General features: G+C 42.8%; 2 protein-coding genes across 6 annotated transcripts in view; one reads left to right on the top strand and one right to left on the bottom strand.

Moving 5' to 3' along the window:
* Window positions 1-355: 355 nt before the first annotated feature.
* Window positions 356-20,119, bottom strand: part of atoh8 (atonal bHLH transcription factor 8) — a 31,454-nt gene continuing 11,690 nt past the window's right edge. For 2 of the 3 annotated variants that reach the window (XM_037460912.2, XM_037460913.2), the window contains one exon: window positions 18,317-18,818. Coding sequence is in view for 2 of the 3 variants with exons in the window: in XM_037460913.2 (XP_037316810.2) it covers window positions 18,813-18,818 (6 nt within the window). In the remaining variant the exon portion in view is untranslated. Of the gene's footprint in view, window positions 1,306-18,316; window positions 18,819-20,119 lie in introns of those variants that run through there. The other variant, XM_037460911.2, reaches the window with a different exon arrangement.
* tmem129 (transmembrane protein 129, E3 ubiquitin protein ligase) lies at window positions 2,894-16,124 on the top strand. Of its 3 annotated transcripts, none has more exons than XM_037460923.2 (7): window positions 2,894-3,510; window positions 5,902-5,960; window positions 10,173-10,430; window positions 13,656-13,816; window positions 13,890-14,049; window positions 14,132-14,204; window positions 15,552-16,124. In XM_037460923.2, exons 1-7 carry the CDS (start codon window positions 3,306-3,308, stop codon window positions 15,734-15,736), a joined length of 1,101 nt encoding a protein of 366 aa, XP_037316820.2. In that variant the 5' UTR covers window positions 2,894-3,305; the 3' UTR covers window positions 15,737-16,124. The 3 variants fall into 3 exon arrangements, with proteins under 3 accessions (XP_037316820.2, XP_037316819.2, XP_037316822.2); XM_037460922.2 differs by having other exon boundaries at window positions 10,170-10,430; XM_037460925.2 differs by lacking the exon at window positions 10,173-10,430 and having other exon boundaries at window positions 2,896-3,510.

The following is a 20,119-nucleotide window of genomic DNA, read 5'->3' as shown; positions in this document are numbered from 1 at the left end:
TAATAGTCATAAAATAATTAGACAAACTATCTCAATGGATCAGATCAGAGTTGGTATACAGTCCAACATCTTTTTAAAGCAGATGAAGAGGAGCAGCTGTAGTTCTGGTGCTGCTGAACTTTACTGGATCACACTGACAGGTGTAGATCTAATATGTAACCATATTGGATGGAAGAAACAAAAACGTTACTTAGGTGAACGTTTAAATTAGGGCTGTTATATTACATCACACTGAATTAGCTTTATAATGGTTTCATAAAGGAGGACGTTGGGTACAGTAACAACAATTAAACAGTAAATCTTTTTATTTTTTATTTTTATTTATTATCATTACAATTGAGAGCTTCAGAGTTTATTTGAAGCTGAAGTTCTGCTACCGGTTTAGAGTCTCAATGACCTTGTCCTTTAATTAAAACATTGTTAGTTTTACTGCACAATGATAGACAATATCAAGCTGCATCAAGCTGATAAAGACAAGACGTTAAAGTTACATTTATATATGTAGTTATGAATCTAAACTCTGTCCTCAAACACGTTACCAGTGAACAACATCAGTCACCACATTAAAAGTTATGAAGACTAAGCCCAGTTATAGTACAGTTAAATCTCATGTATAACCGCTACAGAGACGTGAAAGCCGGCGGAGCATTTCATAGAAGACTCGCCGAAAACAGGCTGCTCTCTGCGGGCTGAGATGAGCGGACCACCCGGTGCTGGAGGGTCTGACGGTCCGTTAACTACACCTCACATCTCCATCCACGGAGAAAATTGTTACGAAGGCTGAATGTTGACAAACCAACTGCAGAAAGGTTGCTTTAGCAACTAAATTCCCGTTTTAAAAAGTTCTAAAATTACATTCTGTTACTTATAGTAGTATTTATAAACTTCGACATAGTGTTGTGTTTATTTAGTTGCCTGTTGCTGAGGTGAAATGCATTCTGGGATATTTGCCTCTCACAAGAACAGACGAGCCTGCTCCGATGCATGCCTGGTCAAATGGGCGGGGCGAGTCACATCCGGGTATTATGACCGTTCTCGGCCAGATGCAGACTTTAGAATTGGAACAGTACTCAGGCTCGGGTGTGCTTTCGCCACACCGCCTCTGGAAGTGGAGGCCAGCTCCAACCCTCGGAGATTCCCCGGGTTCCTGTCCGCAGTCCTGTCCGACCCCCGGAGATTCCCCGGGTTCCTGTCCACTGTCCTGGCCGTCGCCACCGTGCTCAGCAAGACTTGCCGCCGTTGCCCCGAAAGCCGGTTACAGTGTGCTGTTCTGACCGTCCCCCAGAAGTAGCACGGTCCTGTGTCCTGTAACCAAAGGATGGTTCCTCAGTGAGGAGGTGCGTATGCACCACAGTAGTTGACAACTCAAATGAATTTAAAATACAATTTATTCCACTCTGAATCACAAACTACAATGTGTGTTCGGGTATTCTCTATCTATTTTCTTATTTCTTTCCGAAAAGTGCTTCATGTCCTTTACTGCCGTGTCGGTCCATGCTCAAGTCTTCTTGGAAGAATTCTGCTTGCCTTTGCCATGTTTAAACGTCAGAATCTCTCAACTATGGCAAGTGGCGTTGCTGAGGAGGGAGCTGTGATTGGTTGAAAAGAGGGCGACATCTAATTGGCTACAGACAGGTCCATGTTGAAAAAAACCTTATTTGTAGATCTGCAACGTAAGACATGTCTCAAAAAACCCACACACAAATGTGAAGCGAGCAGTAAGTAAATGCAGTGTGATCCGCAAATAAATAATGCGATCCGCGAATATAAATCTTATTTTATTGACGTGTGCATTGAAATGTATTTAATTCCTTCTGTGCGCGTTTGTGAATCTTCCGGTTTGCATTTGTGAGTCGCTCTGCATTTGCCATTATTGAGACTGATCTGACCCCATAAAACGGTGCCTCGCGAGACTAGCGCTGACGAGAGCGAAGCTTGCGTCCAGCCCCACAACGACCTAAGGCTGAATCTATTTTAGGATGCTAAAATTATAAATCACTCATTTATCTTTTACTCTGTTGTCAGAGACTCTTTGTTCACATGTTACTTTTGTTTGAGTAGCAGAGTTTAGATTCTTAACTTCATGTTTAAATTGAACTTGTCTGTATCCACAGTGTGAATGCTTGTTATTGTCTATTATTGTGCATTAAAACTAACAATATTCACAATTAAAACCCTCATCGTGGCTCTAAACCGGCAGCAGGACTTCAGCTTTAAAGGGACTCTGAATTCTAACAATAATAAATAAAAAATGAATGAATGATTAAATATTTCATGTGTGGTTGCTTAAAAATGTATTTCATTGTTTGACACCGTTCACTTATCTAACTTTATTATCATTGATCACTGTATCATAGGTATTACATTACATGATGGGCACTAATGATGTAAAAACATAGATGAGGTTCAGGTTCATTTGAAATGTAATTTATAGTGATATTTGGAATATCACAATGATTATCAGCCTCTTCGTGTTTGAACGGTAGGAGTGTATGTGGAATGTAGCCCTATCCATTAAAATATTAAATGATTAATTTGCTACCAAACCTACTCTGTACTTTATGAAACATTTAGAAAGCGAATGCAACATTTAAATTCAATTAACTCAACTCAATTAAATGTTTACCACAGTAAGTTTTTTATTGTTTCTTTAATACAATAAAATCCCAAAATAATTATATAGACATAAAATAATTAGCCAATCTAAATGGATCAGATCAGAATTGCTGTACAGTCAAACAGGAGTTTACTCTGGTGCTCCATTATATATACCACTTTTTAATTTATTTTTTTATTATTTTTTATAACGAAAAAGAAACAAAAGCTTGATTGTTAAAATACTTAACACTCAAGACCTGTATCAAAATTCATTAACAAGACCGGCTGACGTGACGTCATCAAGTCAGCTGCGGAAATGACCGTTCTCCCGCACCCGTGAGTCTATTCCAACGAGAACGCAAGTGCGTCTTAGGTATTGTGAAACGGCCATAGCTGAGATGTGTCCTCCAAATCGGTGCATCTCCCGACTGAGTTATGAGTTGCCGACGGAATTACATTACGTTACATAGCCGAGTCGCAGCTGAAGTGACGTGTGGGGACAACGAAAGGAGACACATCTAAAATGTCTGCCGAAGAGCCTCAAATATAAAGGCGGTGTGACAGAATCCTAACGGAGTTAGCGGGAGCGCGGCTCAAAATCCGCGAGGCGTGTTGGGATTGGGCAGCAGATAGCAGCACGTGCCTCCGGAAGAAGACACATCGCGGAAGTAGAGTAGATCAACGGCAGTAGAATATCCAGAGAGAGAATGGAAAGCCCGGAGTTATCTTTCACTCTGGCTTATGTAGTGCTCTCTCTCTGCTTCGTGTTTACACCCAACGAGTTCCGCTCGGCCGGTTTAACCGTCCAGAATCTGTTTTCGTCCTGGCTGGGGAGTGAGGATGTGGGCTTTATCCAGTACCACGTCAGGAGGACCAGCATTACCCTACTGGTCCACTCCGCGCTGCCTTTAGGTAAACTCTTAAAACCCAGATACGGCAATAACTATGTCAACACGTGTCATATATTGAAATAAAAAGACTGAGTAAGTTAGCTGTTCACAAGGTGTACGATCAGTGACGTCGACCGGATGATTAACCTTGCTATTACTATATTGAACACTGTTAACTCACTTAAGTTGATTCTCAGCTGATATGTTACTAGATATGTTAGATAGTGTTGCATACAACACACAGCGAATAAATTCGCCCAACTCTCGGGACAGGGTTCGTACGGTCATGAAAAACCTGGAAAAGTCATGGAATTTTCAAATGCTCATTCCCAGGCCTGGAAAAGTCATGAAAAAAAATAAAATCACAAACTTTCGGAAAAGTCATGTGGTTAATTTAAGGTAATTCATTTGGTTTTAAAGAGAGAAGCTTACAATTTGACTCTGCAAATAGTTCGCCCCGTGGTTGTGTGAACGCACCTTAACTGAAAAGTTCGGAGAAACAGCGAGAACCTACTTGTGGCACTGGCAAGCAATGGCAACTGAGTGGCACCTCGTGGCAAAAAAAGGCAAGTGAGTGGCAATTGCCAGAAATTCAGTGGCAAGTCCGGAGCGAGCGTCACAACGGTGGTGGGCGGTGCTAAGTTTTCCTAGAAAGCGGCCGTTCTGTCAACAAGTCAGCTGACGTTAATACGTTTTTTTATTATTATTTTTTACATTTAATTAGAGACAAGTGGGCCCTCGTTTTCTTGGAGCAGGGGCTACTTTGGGGGGGGCGACGTGTTCAGTGGGTTCCTGTGGGGGGTCCGCGGGGGGGGGGTGGTCGGCGTGTTCCATGTGTGGGGTGGGTTCCTGTGGGGGGTCCGTGGGAGGGGGGGGTCCGCGTGTTCCACTGATGTCCCACATATGCCACAGAGTTGCCACATAGGCCAGAGTTGCCACAGCCCCCCCCCCCCCACACACACAAGGAACACGCCGACCCCTCCCCCCCTTCGCGGGAACCCCCCCGCAACCCCGCTGCGCCGGTGCCACCCGCGGACCCCCGCAACCCACATGGAATCCGCAGACATGAGATCAAAGTGGACAGTATTTGGTCCAAAGCTAAAATAAAACTGAGCCCCTTCTCTAAGAGAACAAGGCCTCACTTGTCTCAAATAAAAAAATAATAAAAAAACGTACTAACGTCAGCTGGCCTGTCGTACACACACGTTTTTAGGAAAACTTGGCTCCGCCCCCTCAGCGTGCCGTTGTGACGCTCGCTCCGTACTTGCCACTGAATTTCTGGCAATTGCCACTCACCTGCCTTTTGTTGCCACGAGGTGCCACTCAGTTGTTGCCATTGATTGCCAGTGCCACAAGGAGGCTCTCAGCCCTGCTGGAGTTCGATGGCCATAAAAACAGTAGCTCAGGAATCATCCACTGTGCCAGGGTAGTGTAGATTTAACCGTGGTTAGCTAACGGTACATATGGAAACGTGCATGTCATGAGTTGTGACAGAGACCTGAGACGAGCAGACTAAGTAATGGGGAGGCAGGAAAGTTAGTGCCGCTCTCCCATGTAATATCTAACGAGCCATGCTAACGGAAGCAGACATCAGTGCGCTGCTTCTAGCGACGCTAATACAGGAACCACATCAGAGGGCGACTGCTAGCCGAGCAGCACGTCTCTCTTCAGCCGCCGCCTTCGTAAGAGACACTGACATTTTCCAACGCACTGCCCGTCTGCTGGCGCAAGTTTCAAGTTGTAAACCAGGGAGTGCGGCGTTGTTCATGTTGTTTGCCATTGAGCTGCAGACTTTATTTTCTTATCCGAATGACAGGAGATTGTTCATTTTACGCAGAAAAGCGTCCACTTAATATACAATTAATACATTCTGTCACACGGTAGAGAAACAATATGCTCTCGTGCCTCATACAGCTCTTCTGTGTTTCACCTGCTGCAATTCAGGCACTCTTTAGGCAGCGATATGTTTTCGTTCTTTGTTTTTAACAGATTTGCAAACATTTGCAAAAAAAGTTTTCAATTTGTCATTATGGGTTGTTGTGTGTAGAATGTTGAGGAAAATAATTAATTTAATCCATTTGGGAATAAGGCTGTAACATAACAAAATGTGGAAAAAGTGAAGCGCTGTGAATACTTTCCGGATGCACTGTAGATGGCTTGCTAGCCGCTGTAGCTACACACGCGGTAGGCTATCGTTAGCTGCTGCGAGTGTGTAAATAAAGTTCAAGAACCGAAATCAAGCACCGAAATCTGTGTTGCGTTTCGGTACGGCAGGTACTAGTCGTGTAGGAACCGTTGCTATATTGTTACCGGTTCTTGGTACCAACCCATGTCGAAATGTGGGTTATCGTGCTGTTTATTACTCATGAATCCCAAAGCACTCATGTCTAACGTATTGTCTTTCTCTCTCCAGGTTACTACATGGGGATGTGTATTGCAGCGCCAGAGAAGAATCTGGGATACTTTCACAAGGTTTGTCTGTCTGTCTGCAGATCTGTGAACACACTTGGGATTCTATGGACATGAATTACACTTCATAAGGTGGTGGAAGAGATTGATTGTGGACCTCAATTCCTCTGAAGCAGCTTTGGTCCATTCCCCATAAGGCTGCAAGATAAGGGCCAGATTGACAATTATTCCTTGATCTTTACGTTTTACTTTCATAAGAGGCATTTAGCTGGTTGCAACCAGGCTGTCATGGTTCTGGTTCTGCTGATTAAAAGCTACTGTTTCACGTGTTAAAGCTGCATTCCCTCGCGTGACCACTAGACTCCTCTGGTCCTATTACATGTCATTTAGCTGACACTTTTATCCAAAGCGACTTACAATAAGTGCATTTCCACATAGAGATCAAACTCAGAAGAACAAGTAACAAGAAAGTACAATTTTGTCAAATAAGCAGTTTTAAAACATGTTATAGAAAAGTGCCATTATAAGTAGAATTTAAGTGCTACGATTTGTTAGTGCTACGGTTTGCTAGTGTTTTTAGTAGGGCTGTCAAATGATTAAAAAATTTAATCAAATTAATCAGAATTTTCAGTGGATTAATCATGATTAATCACACCTGAATCCTAACTATTTTTTCTTTCTGAAATGCATACTAAAGATAAATAACACAGATACATAATTATCATTATTATCATCATTATTATTTTTTACATAAATACATGTTATTGATATTTGATTTTTTAATTCATTCCAGAAAATAATCAAAGCAATGTTATTTGATAAGTTACAGACTGATTTCCCTGCATGGCTCTAGAAGGGTCTCGAGCCTCTGCAGTTTATCCCACTCTGCTGTGAGTTTGTGCTCCTGATGGTCTAGGGCCGCGATGACCAGACATGACCAGACATGTCAACCCTCCCGATGTTTCAAAGCCCCTCCCGAAAATCTCCCGGACCGACCTTTCTCCCGATTTCCACCCGAACAACAATATTGCTGCACCACCCGTCACTGGGCGCGCCGTTTCCGACCGAACAATGATAAAGGTTACACCTTGAAGTCGAGCGCGGCGATTAGAACGACTGGCGCTGCAAAGAAATCCGCTAGCACCCCCCATTTCAGTGTGAAATATTCCCATACCTGGGAGGATTTAGATCGCATTGGCTTCTCTTCCTCTGCATGTTTCAGAACAGTATTACGGGTCTCTCCGATGGTCTTTCCTCTACCTCAGCGCTGCTCTTTATTTATTTTTCTTAGCAAAGCTCTGCTGGGCGGAGCTTTTTTTCTTCTCTGTTCTGCTGCGCGAGAACGGGGGGGGAGGGAGGTGGGGTGCGGGTCTCTGGCGCAAACGACTTGCTGAACCTGACGGCCTGACATATGCCTGCAGGTGGCAGTAATGTGTTGTATAGGATGAAGTGCATTCCCTAGAGGAAGAGGCACTTTACTGACCTGAATAATTTGTCACACTGCGCATGCGTGAAATGCATCAAAAAAAATTACGTAATTAACAACAAACAGCTAATTAACGCCGTTAACGCTATTTTATTTTTGCTTGCCCTAGTTTTTAGTCAAGGTAGAGTCTAAAGAGGTGTGTCTTGAGTTTTTTACGGAAGATCTAGAGGCTCTCTGCAGTCCTGATGTCATCAGAGAGGTCATTCCACCATCTGGGAGCCAGGACAGCAAAGAGTCGCGATCTCGCCGAGTGCTTTGCTCTCAGTGATGGAGGAACAACCAGCTTGGCAGATGCAGATCGGAGTGTGCAGGTTGGGATGTAGGGTTTCACCATGTCCTGGAAGTAGACTGGATCCGATCCACTCACAGCATGGTACGTGAGTACCAATGTTTTGAACTGGATGCGGGCAGCCACTGGTAACCAGTGAAGAGAACGGAGAAGTGGTGTGGTGTGGGAGTATTTCGGAAGGTTGAAGACCAGTCGAGCTGCTGCATTCTGGATGAGCTGCAGTGGTCGAATGGCGGTAGCAGGGAGACCTGCCAGGGGAGAGTTGCAGTAGTCAAGGCGGGAGATGACAAGAGCCTGAATCAGTACCTCTGCCGCTTTCTGATTGAGAAGGGGTCATATTCTCCTGATGTTGTAGAGCGTGTATCTACAGGATCGTGTTGTCGCTGTGATGTTGGCAGTCAGGGAGAGTTGGGAGTCGAGTGTCACGCCGAGGTTCCTAGCAGTCAGAGTGGGCGTTAACACAGAGTTGTCGAAGTTAACAGTCAGGTCCTGGGTGGGAGTTTTTTCTGGGGAAGAAAAGTAGTTCGGTCTTGTCGGGGTTGATCTTCAGGTGATGAGCGGACATCCACTGGGAGATGTCAGTCAGACATGCAGAGATCCGTGCCGCCACCTGAGTGTCCGAGTCAGGGAAGGGAGAATTAGTCGGCATAGCTGTGATAGGAAAAACCATGCGAGCGAATGACGGAGCCAAGAGAGTTGGTGTAGATTGAGAAGAGGAGGGGACCCAGGACGGAGCCCCGAGGAACTCCAGTAGTAAGAGGACAAGGTTCCGACACTGATCCTCTCCAAGTTACCCGATAGGTGCGGCTGTCAAGGTAGGATGAGAGAAGAGACACCAAGTTCCTGAAGGGTGGAGATAAGGATCTCGTGGTTTTCTGTGTCGAATGCTGCAGAAAGGTCCAGAAGGATGAGACGGAGAAGAGAGAGGCGGCTCTAGCAGCGTGGAGTTGCTCCGAGACAGCGAGGAGAGCAGTTTCTGCGGAATGACCCGCCTTGAAGCCTGACTGATGGGGGTCAAGGAGGTTGTTACGGTGGAGGTAGGAGGAGAGTTGGTTGAAGATGGCTCGTTCAATTGTTTTGGACAGAAAGGGAAGGAGGGATACCGGTCTGTAGTTGTTTACTTCCGAAGGGTTGAGGGTGGGTTTCTTCAGAAGTGGGTTAACTCTTGCTTCCTTCAAGGTGTTGGGGAAACAGCCAGATAACAGAGCATTGTTATTGAGACAGGTGAGGAAAGGAAGAAGATGGGGGGCGATCGACTGTAGAATGTGGGATGGAATGGGGTCGAGGGGGCAGGTGGTGGGACGGGCAGAGGTTACCAAGGTAAGAACTTTGTTAGGAGACAGGGGTGTGATACAGGGAAGCGAGGGCATAGAGGTGAAGTCTGTGGGATATAGTTGGAGGGAGGTGGGTTGGCCTCCTGTGACAAGGTGTTGGACATGTGTGGAGCGGGTGGGGTAGGTAAGAGAGGAGAGATTACGACAAAGAATTGATCTAGTCCGAGGGCGGTAGTATCTGCGGGTAGAAATTCGAACAGGTACAGGGATAAATATATATAAGTGAAACGAAAATGACTCTACTTCTTGATTTATTACCTCAGTAAACATTGCAGTTTACCCTACCATAATGTCAGCAGAGTTGCCTACGGCCGTTCCACCCCGACACGCTCGGGCATATATCTACGTGCCGCTCACACTAGCGGATAGACCAAGTATTAGTTCCAAAAAAACAACAGACGGTCGTACCTGTTGGCCATTTCTTTTTTATGGTTAAGTGCTGTCATAACCAGTGATGCCAGTAACATGTTACTCTAATCCGACCACCTTTTTCAGTAACGAGTAATCTAACGCGTTAGTATATCCAAACCAGTAATCAGAGTTAATTGTCCAAGTCACTGTGCGTTACTATTTTGTCATTAATAGTAAAATATATATTTTATTTCTTGCGTCTCTGGGAGTGAAGCCACTTAGATGCGATAATTAAGTCACGTTTTCAGCATGAGGGTCCTGTCACGTGTACATACATAGACCTACCACACAGCGATGGAGGAGGAGAGAGAGATGCTGAAAGGATTCCCCGCCTCCCTGAAAAAGCATGGAATAAAAAATATTTTTTCCCACGCATTGCGCTTCCGCGTGTGCGCACATGTCCGTATATGCGCACACGCGTACCAGCGCACATACGTACGCCCCAGCTGGGTGTCAGCCGTGCTGTCAACGACCCGACCTGCCATACTGTTAGCCGGTCAGATCGTCAGCAGCACAGCAAACCCCCCTCCCCCGGTCACCCGAATCATCTGCCGGACTAAATAAAGTTAGGGATTTAATGAAAGATTGGTTTGAAGGGATTATTTTCTGCCTCCGCTATACACAGAACAATCTTTGACTACCATACATCGTTGTCCTTATAGAGAGTGGTGCATCTCCGCTGTTCTCAGCATCGGCTCGTTGTCAGTAGTTGTTAAATATAGGTCTCAGCCGTATTGTATTTGGTGTCTCAGCAGGTGAGTGACAGCTGGAGAGCATTTCTCCTCCTGTCTCTCTGCATCCAGTTGACCAGCTGGACACTTGTCATCTACTGGTCTCGGCATCATTGGCACAACCATCCAATCAGCCGGGCTCTGCAGGCCCACATACAGCCTCCACACCCTGGCTGGGGCTCTGTGGCAACCAGCGTAAACACTGAGTTCAGACGCATAGACAAGTTTGCGACGGGGGCGCCTGGAGCCAGAGTTATCGTGACGGACAGCTGGGTGTTGAAGGTGAGTGAGAAGCTTCAATGTTTTGGTGCAAAACAGATTTTCCCCAAACTCCAGGAGTTCATCTGATGGCTTTAGTTGGCCTGCTGTCTATAAGAATATGTGGTTCTTTATCACTACATGTGCAGGTTGCCAGACGTCTCCCAGGAAGTCAGTCTCCGCTGGGAGAAATTGTTTTTTTGTGTGACAGGTAAGCAGCGAGGAGTGATTAACTAGTGTTCAGCAGTCTGGAAGAAAGCCCCTTACATTACATTGTTTTACACCTCAGGACGCATTCACACATGGTCACGGGATTAGTTCTCACCCGATCAATAGCACTGAATCAGCAGGAGTTTTCAGCTCATCAGAGTACTACAGTAGTTTGGAAAAATGGTTGAATCATCCTCATACCGCGGTGTCAAGGGTACAAGACACTCTGGTTAGTTATTGTCTGAGATGAAAAAGCACATCTTCCAGAGTTCTATACTTTTTACTCCATGTGCATGTCAGGTTAGCTCTGTCTAAAATGGGCTGTATTAGAGAGCAGGCTGTGAGCAGAAAAAACAGGAATTAATTAAGGAATACAACAAGAGCCTGAAATAGTTACAGTCTTTTGGACCTGCAGTTGTGCAGAGATGCACATTGATGATGTGAATGTGTGCGTTTGTTTGTGTTTAATACGTTGTATAATATACAAGTGTTAAGTTGGCTGGTAATTGCAGTTCCAGGGTTAATTAGAAGGACACTGAAGGCTTCAAGCAATTCAAGCAGCCCTACTTTAAAACAATGATTTTGTATTAAAGTGGCTGTAAATGCAACTCATGCTATTTGGTTTCCGCGAATACGGGGGCCCTTCCTGCGTTGTGTGGCGACTGGGAGAAAAAACAGTAATGATTGTGTTGTACAGCAACAAGTATTGAAGCGGAATATTGTGCTGGAAAAACAAGACGTTCATTTTGGATTTGATTACATCTATCAATCAATAATTTTGGGCTGACACGGTGCCACCAGTTTTTCTCGACAATGATGGCAGACACAGCTGCTTGGAGCTTTGAGGGCCGGCAGATAGTGCTCGATGTACTGCTGTTTAAATGAGCCATGTTATGTCCTTCTACCAAGAGTTTGTTTTTTGTGGTCTGAATTGAGATGTCTAAAACATCTCATGGTCATGGTCAAAATACCTTACGGATCATTATTAATGGCACCCCTTTTAGCCTGCTGAGTGCAGAGGCTGGGAGAGCTGCGGCTACCCCTCATTAGATTTATCTTTCTTGTATTGGGGGTACAGATAACAACTAATGGTTTTAAATACATGTATACTGCCACCTGGTGGTATAAGCACTGTTTTGGTGCTTGAAATTGGTTAACGTTTTTGTCTTCCCAAAAGTAATGGAAATATTAATTAAATAGAAATCTATAATAAATGTATAAATTTCTTTTTTTTAAATGTCATTTATTACAGTTGAAGTGTTGCCCGTAACTGTAATTTCAACAAATGGTAAATAAAAATGGGGAAATAAAAAAACTAAAGATCAAGCTTCACAGGATGTGTAGAAAGGATTCATCAACATCGTTGAAAGTGTTATTTTTCCAACCATATATCTGATATGGTTGGTGGCAATTAGAGGCTACTTTATATGAACTAAAGCAATTTCATATTTTGCCGACCCCCCCCCTTGCGGAACCCCCCCGCAAACCCCGCCGCGCCACTCCCACCCGCTGACCCCCTGCAATCTCCTCGCGGACCCCCGCCCGCCCCCACACGGAACACGCAGACATGAGATCGAAGTGGCCTGTATCTGGTCCAAAGCTAAAATGAGCCCCTTCTCTAAGAGAACGAGGCGCCACTTGTCTAATCAAATCATTAAAAAACGTATTAACGTCAGCTGACTTGTCGTACACACAACAGCCATTTTCTAGAAAAACGTGGCTCCGCCCACTCAACATGACACAAGATGTTTGTGAATGTGTGACGAAACGGACGCAGACACATCTGCCGGGGGGTATTGCACAAAAGTAGAATAAAGAAATCGGGCCTAAGTGATAAAGCTCCGCTTAACTTAGTGTGACCTGCTCGTTGTGGCTTAATCGGTTGCACGTTTGCCGAGTTGCGCTAAGAAGGAGTCGCTAAGTCGATCCAGGAGCACATATCTGGGATAAGTGCTCGTCCACGGCTTTCTTAAGTAGACCACGATATCGATCACAGATTTACTGATGCTGAAATGGAGAAAACGCCGCTTGCAGCATATTTCTCACCCGCTGATCAGCAACTGATCAAATATATGAGAAGGTGAAGCATATCATACACAAAAAAGGAATACGGCAGCTGTAACTAAACAAAGAGAAAAATCAGACAATCGCGGATCGACTGAATGCGGAAGGATTTAAAAATATCTCCTTACTAGGAAAGTTGTACATTCTGTTTTAATTGCTTTAATATGATTGTTTCAAAACTGAGCAGAGGGAATTAAACCTCCTCTGGAAATGTATCCAAAAGACAAGGCCTAATTTAAACCCTTATCCACAATGCGAGGATATGTTGTACAACCATATACACATATAAATATATTTCTACAATTAATGTACACAAACATGACTGGATAGCAAAGATCCTGGCAACAAGTCAAGATATAATATAAAAGCATTTGGCAGGCTGGTAAGTGACTTAACAGAGGATATTGCTTGTGTACGGACTATGGAAATCCTCTTTGGTGTAACACATTCTTCTGTGGCCAGGGAAGGTAATGAAGATGTGTGCCAAGGACTTCAGGGCCAAACACACACTTCGGACGGTACGGCAAATAGTGTCTTTATTTACAGTTTCGGCATCTCCCATGGCATATAAAACATGCCGCTTGCGAAAAAGCGCAGTGCCACACAGACCATCTGTGGGATGGTGAGAGCAGGCTAAAGTAAAGTACGATAAAGTACAGCCTCTCGTACCGAATTGGTTTAATGAGTCTAACTCCTCCAGATTAACCACACTTTGATCAGCTTAGTACCTGGTAGTACTTGCTAAAGATGTGACACATGTTTAGCAAGTACTACCAACCATATTCTATATTTTGGGTGCAAATCAAAAACTTAGACAGTGTCTAATTAGCAAGGTGCAGACCAGTTAAACCAAGCTCAACCTTATCCACCCCGGGTTTGGTTGGCTTCGCCATTCCAGTTTTTTAAATTAGACAATTTCTCAATTGACCACATCAAATGTTTTTTCACAGCATGACTGTCTCTTTGCCTCTCAAGGTCACCACATATCACGTCTACATGGCCTTACAGAGTGAATGTCATGTGACAGTGACGCAATCCAGGCAGCACCAGCTGAGTCCAGACTTGACCTCCCCAGCACAGATCTTGACCCTGAGAGTGGACCGCATCAACCCTGCTGTCAAACCCTTTGATATCAGGTGTGTGTGCGTGCAAGAATGTGTGTGTACGTTGCCAGGTAAAAACGCCATGTAATGTTTCAACTGTTTCTAGGCTCATCTCTACAGAGTACGCTGAACTCAGGGAGAAGCTCCATGCTCCAATCAGAAACTCTCCCAATGTAGTGATCCACCAAACCATGAGTGAACTCTTCTTGGATACATTCAGGGCCCATGTGGACCTCAACCAACCGTACACACTGCCCAGTGGACAGGTAATATTACTATCTGTGTATTTAAATCCCAAACATAGGCTCACTCAGCTGAATCAGAACCATATTTTTTCTCCTTACATAGGAGATGGAGCCCTGTATAGGCTGTATGCAGGTTCCAGCAAACCTCAAGCTGGTCAGACTCTGCCAGGCAGAAGGTAAGAGAGAGTTTTATATATTTTCGAGCTTAGGCGGAGCGCAGTCCGGATCCGGACCCAGAAGCCGTCCCATCTGGACACGGACCAAAGGCTAAAAAAAGACTGTTGTGATTTAATCGTGACGGTGCACTTTTAGACTGCGCAGCTTTACTCATCTTTACGGTAGTGGCTTGAATCACAGACCATCCCATGTGATGCCACTCGACCAATCGAGTCTTTGCATTCCAGCCAGACCGATGATATTGGCAGACGAGAGAGGTAGTGGCAAATTACAAATAAAAAGACGGTAGGAAGAAAAGAAGGATAGCGATGTTTGAGAAAAAGTTAGTGAGACGGAGAAAGCGATAAAGGTACATGTGAGAAATATGAGGAACAAATGTACAGAGGAAGTAGAGCATTTAATCCTCAATGGACGGATTCATATCTGTTCATACTTCCCACTGCAGCACTGAACCAGTGTCTCCTATGCTCAGAATCCGTGGTTTAACATCCTGGCAGAAAAAAATAGATCTTAATTCTTCTAAAAGACTGGATATATATATTCTATTCAACTGTTCAATTGTTAAAATGTGTTTAGATTTATTATTTATAATTTGCTGAGACTGTCAAGTCCAAATGTGAAGCAGAAAAGGGGAAATTCTAGCTTATCTTCCTGTTTTTATTTTTTTCTGAATTGAATATTTTAACATATTAACATAAGGACATTTTCACATATTTTTTTTAAATGCAGCCCTACTTCCATTTAGTTAATTGAGAGAACATATGTTTAGTTCTTTGTTACGTGACAATAAATATTGTCAAGAGTTTTAGAATCATACTGAATTCATTTGATTTGTTAATTGTGCATTGATTACATGCAGATGTTGATACAACTCTACTTAGTGTGATTAAATAGAGGAATAGTCCCACAATGATCTTCCGGACCTTTGCTTTTAGAAACTTTCTCTAACTGGACTTTTTAGTTGAAGACCCCTGTCTAGAGGCACAAGGCTCATAGCAAAATGTGTATATAGTGGGGCTGTCCATAGATTTTTTTTAAATCAACTAATTAATCACACATTCATCTTGATTAATCACGATTAATACGTTATTGGTGTTGTTGTTAATGAATGTTTGTTTTTGTATGTCTTTTGTATGACCAAATCATACAAGTAATGAGTAAGCATGTATTTTAGACACTGAGGGGGCCTCACTCTCATGCTACTTTTTTGATACCGGTATACATGAGGATGACTAGTGTCTTTTAGTTAATTCCTGTCAATTGTCAGTGTCCATTTCTTGCATTTATTTGTCTCGCTTTGTTGTCCTTGTTCCTATTCTGACCTTGTAAGAGTTGTGTGTTTACAGGAGCCCCTAACGTGTCGGAGTGCCAGCAGTGTTTCTGCAGACCCATGTGGTGTCTGTCCTGTCTGGGTCGATGGTTTGCCAGCCGCCAAGACCAGCAAAGACCTGAGACCTGGTTGTCCAGCAGAGTCCCCTGTCCCACTTGTAGAGCGACATTCTGTGTACTGGACATCTGTGCGGTTCACTGAGAGGACTCGGATCGAAAGAGATTTTACCAGCTCAAAATAATGTAATGTGTTAATGGGCAACATGAAGCAGCAAACTCCTGACAGAGAAGCAGTGGACAGGGCAATTGACATGAATTATTAATAGTTATCCACTGGCTTTTTCTGTGCATCTAGTCAGGGTGGAATTGTGAAACATTTGTTTTAAACCCTGAAATGGTGTACATGCATGATCAATGTGGCATTTTGAGAAAAATGCTTGTTTTAGGTTTCTGTCCCAATCAGAGAGGAGGGGTGACATCAGTTCCCCTGATCTCGATGTGTCAGGAACCCATCCAGGTGTTTTTAGCTTAGCACAAAGACTAATGCGCGGAGGAAGTCAAAGGGAAGAAAAATAAACAAGTGGACTCTATTTATCAAAATTCTGTCATAAGTCTGTGTTCATGTACTGCGATTCAACATCAAAATGTAAAGGCAACCTTTAGGAGCGATCACATGGTTATTCAGGAATCACCAAGCAGAACCAAGAATTCAACTTACTCCTTATATGTTTAATGTAATCCTGCAGAATCACAAGTACAAGCAGAAGTATTTATACTTACCTGTGGCATAATTCAAATGATTTGAATGGCCTCATGTGGGTGACAATCATTTAAAGTTATAAATACTCAGTGTTTTGCTACGGTTTTATTTAATGCAGTTCAGATCGCGTTGCTGCTTTAAGGGCTTGGCCTACAGGTAGCAGCAGCCGACTACTATTAATATGCATTCCTCAGATACAAACTATCTATGTCTTCTGATAGTAATTACGTGAGTTTAGACAATAGGGCAGACAATTTCATACATTTGGTACAAGGTTGGTGGTGTATCGAAAGGAAAAAAAATAACATTCCATTTAAAAGTAGAAACTACTTCTTAGTTAAGCGTGGTCAGGTTTTGAATTTATAGAAAATGTTTTTTTTAAATACACATGAAACACATGACATATGTTGACTGAATACAGGCTTTAGTATACAGTGGAAAGTTGAAACAAAAGTTTAGATCTTAGCGTTGCTAGGGATGTTAATCAGATTCCATCCAAACATGTATACATATTTTAAGAGTGCGTCTCAGGGTCCTCCCCATCATGATTTTGTATTGTGGTGAATTTTTATGCTTAAATTAAAACATTGACACTAATTCAGCTGGCAGACAACATTAAAAATAGAGTGAATATCAAGGTAATCTCTCTCCTTTCAGATCGAGCTTCCTGAAGTCAAGCAGCTTTCCACTGGGGAAACCCCCTCCCCCAATAATACCCACTAACATCTGGCTTTTGCTTCTAATGCAACTTATTGTAATTGTGTGTGTGGAAATATAATGAATAACATCAACTGGCATTAGTACAATTATTAGAATTTGTTAGTATATAAAACCCAAAATTATTATGATGTCAAAGCCAGCAGACTCCCGTTATTTTAGCTTGCTAATCATCGAAACACAATTACCTTCAACCGAAATGGAATAAAACTGTTGCAATAATCAAGATCTCTGGCTTGAGAGATTGTGAAGAGATGAATGAGAAACATTAACAAATCTAAACAAGCATACGATTTTCCCTCTTCTGATGTTAAAGGTGACTCCCCAGGTAGATAAAATAGAAAGGTAGGAAGGCTCAACCATCTCACCTATTTGTCAGTGGGTTTAAGCTCAAATACCTCCCGCTACTAAGATGAAGCCACTGGATTCTTTAACAGCTCTTCTTTCTCTTCTGTCAATTGACAGATTGCCATCATGGCTTTGAGATTGCACATTGCCAACATTCTTTATTGAAATTATTGTTGCATGTTTAAAGTGCTCTGATACTTTAATTTTCTTCTTGGGAGACATATACATGTTGCTCTCCTCATGAATTCAGAAATACTAATGCAAACAGTTGTTTAATGTTTAAAGTCTGATATAGCTTCATATCAGCCAGCCAGAGGCTCTCGTGAAAGAAGCCAGCAAGTTGTATTATTGGAAATCCAGTGTCTTTGGCTTGTATTATAATTGCTCCTGTAGGCACACAATAATAATCTGGAGTTCTCACAAACTGCCGCTCAGACTTTGGATATTATTCTTGGCAGAGGTGTACCGAAATTGTCATTTAACATTTGTGTTATCATAAGACATTTAAAAGGAATAATGTCTACAATATAGTGGCCTATAGTGGTGAAGTGCCAGACTGGAACCGGCTCAACACCTCTCCTTCCCCCCTCTTTTTTTAAAAGTACGATGAAGAACTCTAGTTGCCTTCAGCTCACAAAAAAAGCAAAAGGCTCTCTCCAGAAACACTCTTTTGCTTGTCCCTGCTAGGCTACTGCAGCAACCTGCCGAATCCGTGGAGAGGAGCTGCTCCCTATCTAGATATCAAGGGACAATTCTATGGTACTAAAGCTAGTTACATACTAATAAAATGGTTGTTATATATATATATATATATATATATATATATATATATATATAACTTCAATGAAACCCCATAAATCATACATATCATGCTTAAATATGAATACAAATAAAGAGAAATATATGTAGCACTTCTATTGTATTAGCGGTGTTTGTGAAAAATCACAATAGTGAATATGCTTTCAATTATTTTTATTGAATAAACATAATTGGCTTATTTTCAAATATATCAGGATTATAAACTACAATTAAAACTGCCTAACGAATGAGAGGCTTGAACTGCAGTGTTCAAAATTTTCATCCTCATCAAACTGATGTTTCAGAGTTCCTCACTCAAAAGAAAGTACATTCTTTCATAAACACTGTCAAGCTAATGGTGACCGGTAGTAATCTAATGGCAGTAAGTGTATGCATAGTTAAGTGGAGGTTCCAGGGCTGGTCTTTAAAATCCACTTGCATCTCTTTCTTTTTCTCAGTTGTCCTTGGGCTTTTATGTACACAATTCCATATTTCCACCTCAGAGTCGTTGATGCTAGTTACTAACTAGTGGTGAAAAACGTCCATCGTTTTCCACTCCTTTATGTATCCACTTCCTCAGCTCCTCCTCCCTGTATCCTGCTTCCTCTTTGCTTAGTCAGAGGTTAACATGTAGGACCATCCACAGCTATCAGCTTCACTCCTAGAACACAGAGAGGAATGGAGACTATGAAACCCACCCAGGCTCTGACAGCTCTGGGTTTGTCCTTCTGTGAAGTGTGAGGGACTTCAGACAGTTATTGAGACATTTACACATTGTACTGTGAACTATAACATCATACAGCATCAACCATGTTAATATTACTAACAGAAGGCATATTTGCAGTGACATGGAAATGACAAAAGTGTATCATGCAGTGAACATATGGCTGTGTACATGCACTCATGTTCATTCTCATATGGTTAATCTCATTGTTGAATTCTACTGGGAACAGAAATACACACAGAAATCCAGGGGTTTTTAACACTACGACAGCACACCAATGTGCTTAGATAGATTGCTATCCTATTTCACTTAATCGGTCCCAAACAATATGATTTAGTTGCTGCATTGATTTTCAATTGTTGAGTGTCTAACCAGCAGTATAGTGGCTGGCAATGTAATTAAATATTCTTCAAGTGAGTGGCAGTAGGCATTCAGATGAGACTGGAGAGTGAAATGCTGCGCGGGAGAGGTTACGGTGACAAAACCAACAGCGATTGAGAAAGGTTCTAAAAGGGAAGATGCAGACTCTGATCTGTCCCCTGCACAGAAGTCTCCCCCGAATGGAAAGCCAAGTATGAGTGGTGGTAAAAAGAAAGGAAACGGTGACAAAACAACAAAGGTTGTCTTTGGTTTGGAATACTTTCACAGACTCTGTTATGCTTGATGTCTGAGGAGAAGCTATCCAACAGTGCTGTGGTCCCAAACAAGGTCAAAGGTCAACTCTAAACCAAACACCTGTCACTCCAAAACCACAACATTGGGGTTCCTGACATACACACTCTGAGAAACAGGTTAAGTTTATGAGGAAAAGCTCTAAAAAGCTGAAAAGTCAATAAAGAAGCTAAAGTCCCTCTCAAATAACACAATTTCCAGGTGTTTTGGTGACGTGTCAGCAGGTATCAAAGCATGTTTTGATAGTGGTAGTTAAAATGATGATACATTGTAGATGGACTGATCTTGTATATCTCCTTTCTAGCCTCCCTACCACTTAAAGCTCTATAACACGCCATCATTCTCTCACTGATGACAGGAGCTACCATATACAGGGACACCTGTCCATCAGTGAGTACTATTAACACCATGTAGCTGTAGACAGCTACAGGAGCTGTGCTCTCTCACTGATCCAAAGCCGCCTGTATAATACACTTATTAGAGAGGAAACGTATCAAACAATACTGTACACATAAATCCAATATTCACAAACGAGGGCGACTGTGGGTGAGTGGGGAGCGCGGTTG

This window comes from Pungitius pungitius, chromosome 2 (genome assembly GCF_949316345.1).
Source record: "Pungitius pungitius chromosome 2, fPunPun2.1, whole genome shotgun sequence".
NCBI lineage: Eukaryota > Metazoa > Chordata > Actinopteri > Perciformes > Gasterosteidae > Pungitius > Pungitius pungitius.
The sequence above is the reverse complement of the archived record's forward strand: the minus strand, read 5'-3'. Positions and strand labels throughout refer to the sequence as shown.

What these genes read in the sequence shown, in the direction of transcription:
- tmem129 (XM_037460922.2), top strand. Translation starts at nt 3,306, where the DNA reads ATGGAAAGCCCGGAGTTATCTTTCACTCTGGCTTATGTAGTGCTCTCT. An exon ending in CCACTCCGCGCTGCCTTTAG is followed by an intron (nt 3,511 to 5,901) that starts GTAAACTCTTAA and finishes TTCTCTCTCCAG; the next exon opens with GTTACTACATGGGGATGTGT. An exon ending in ATCTGGGATACTTTCACAAG is followed by an intron (nt 5,961 to 10,169) that starts GTTTGTCTGTCT and finishes TTGGTGTCTCAG; the next exon opens with CAGGTGAGTGACAGCTGGAG.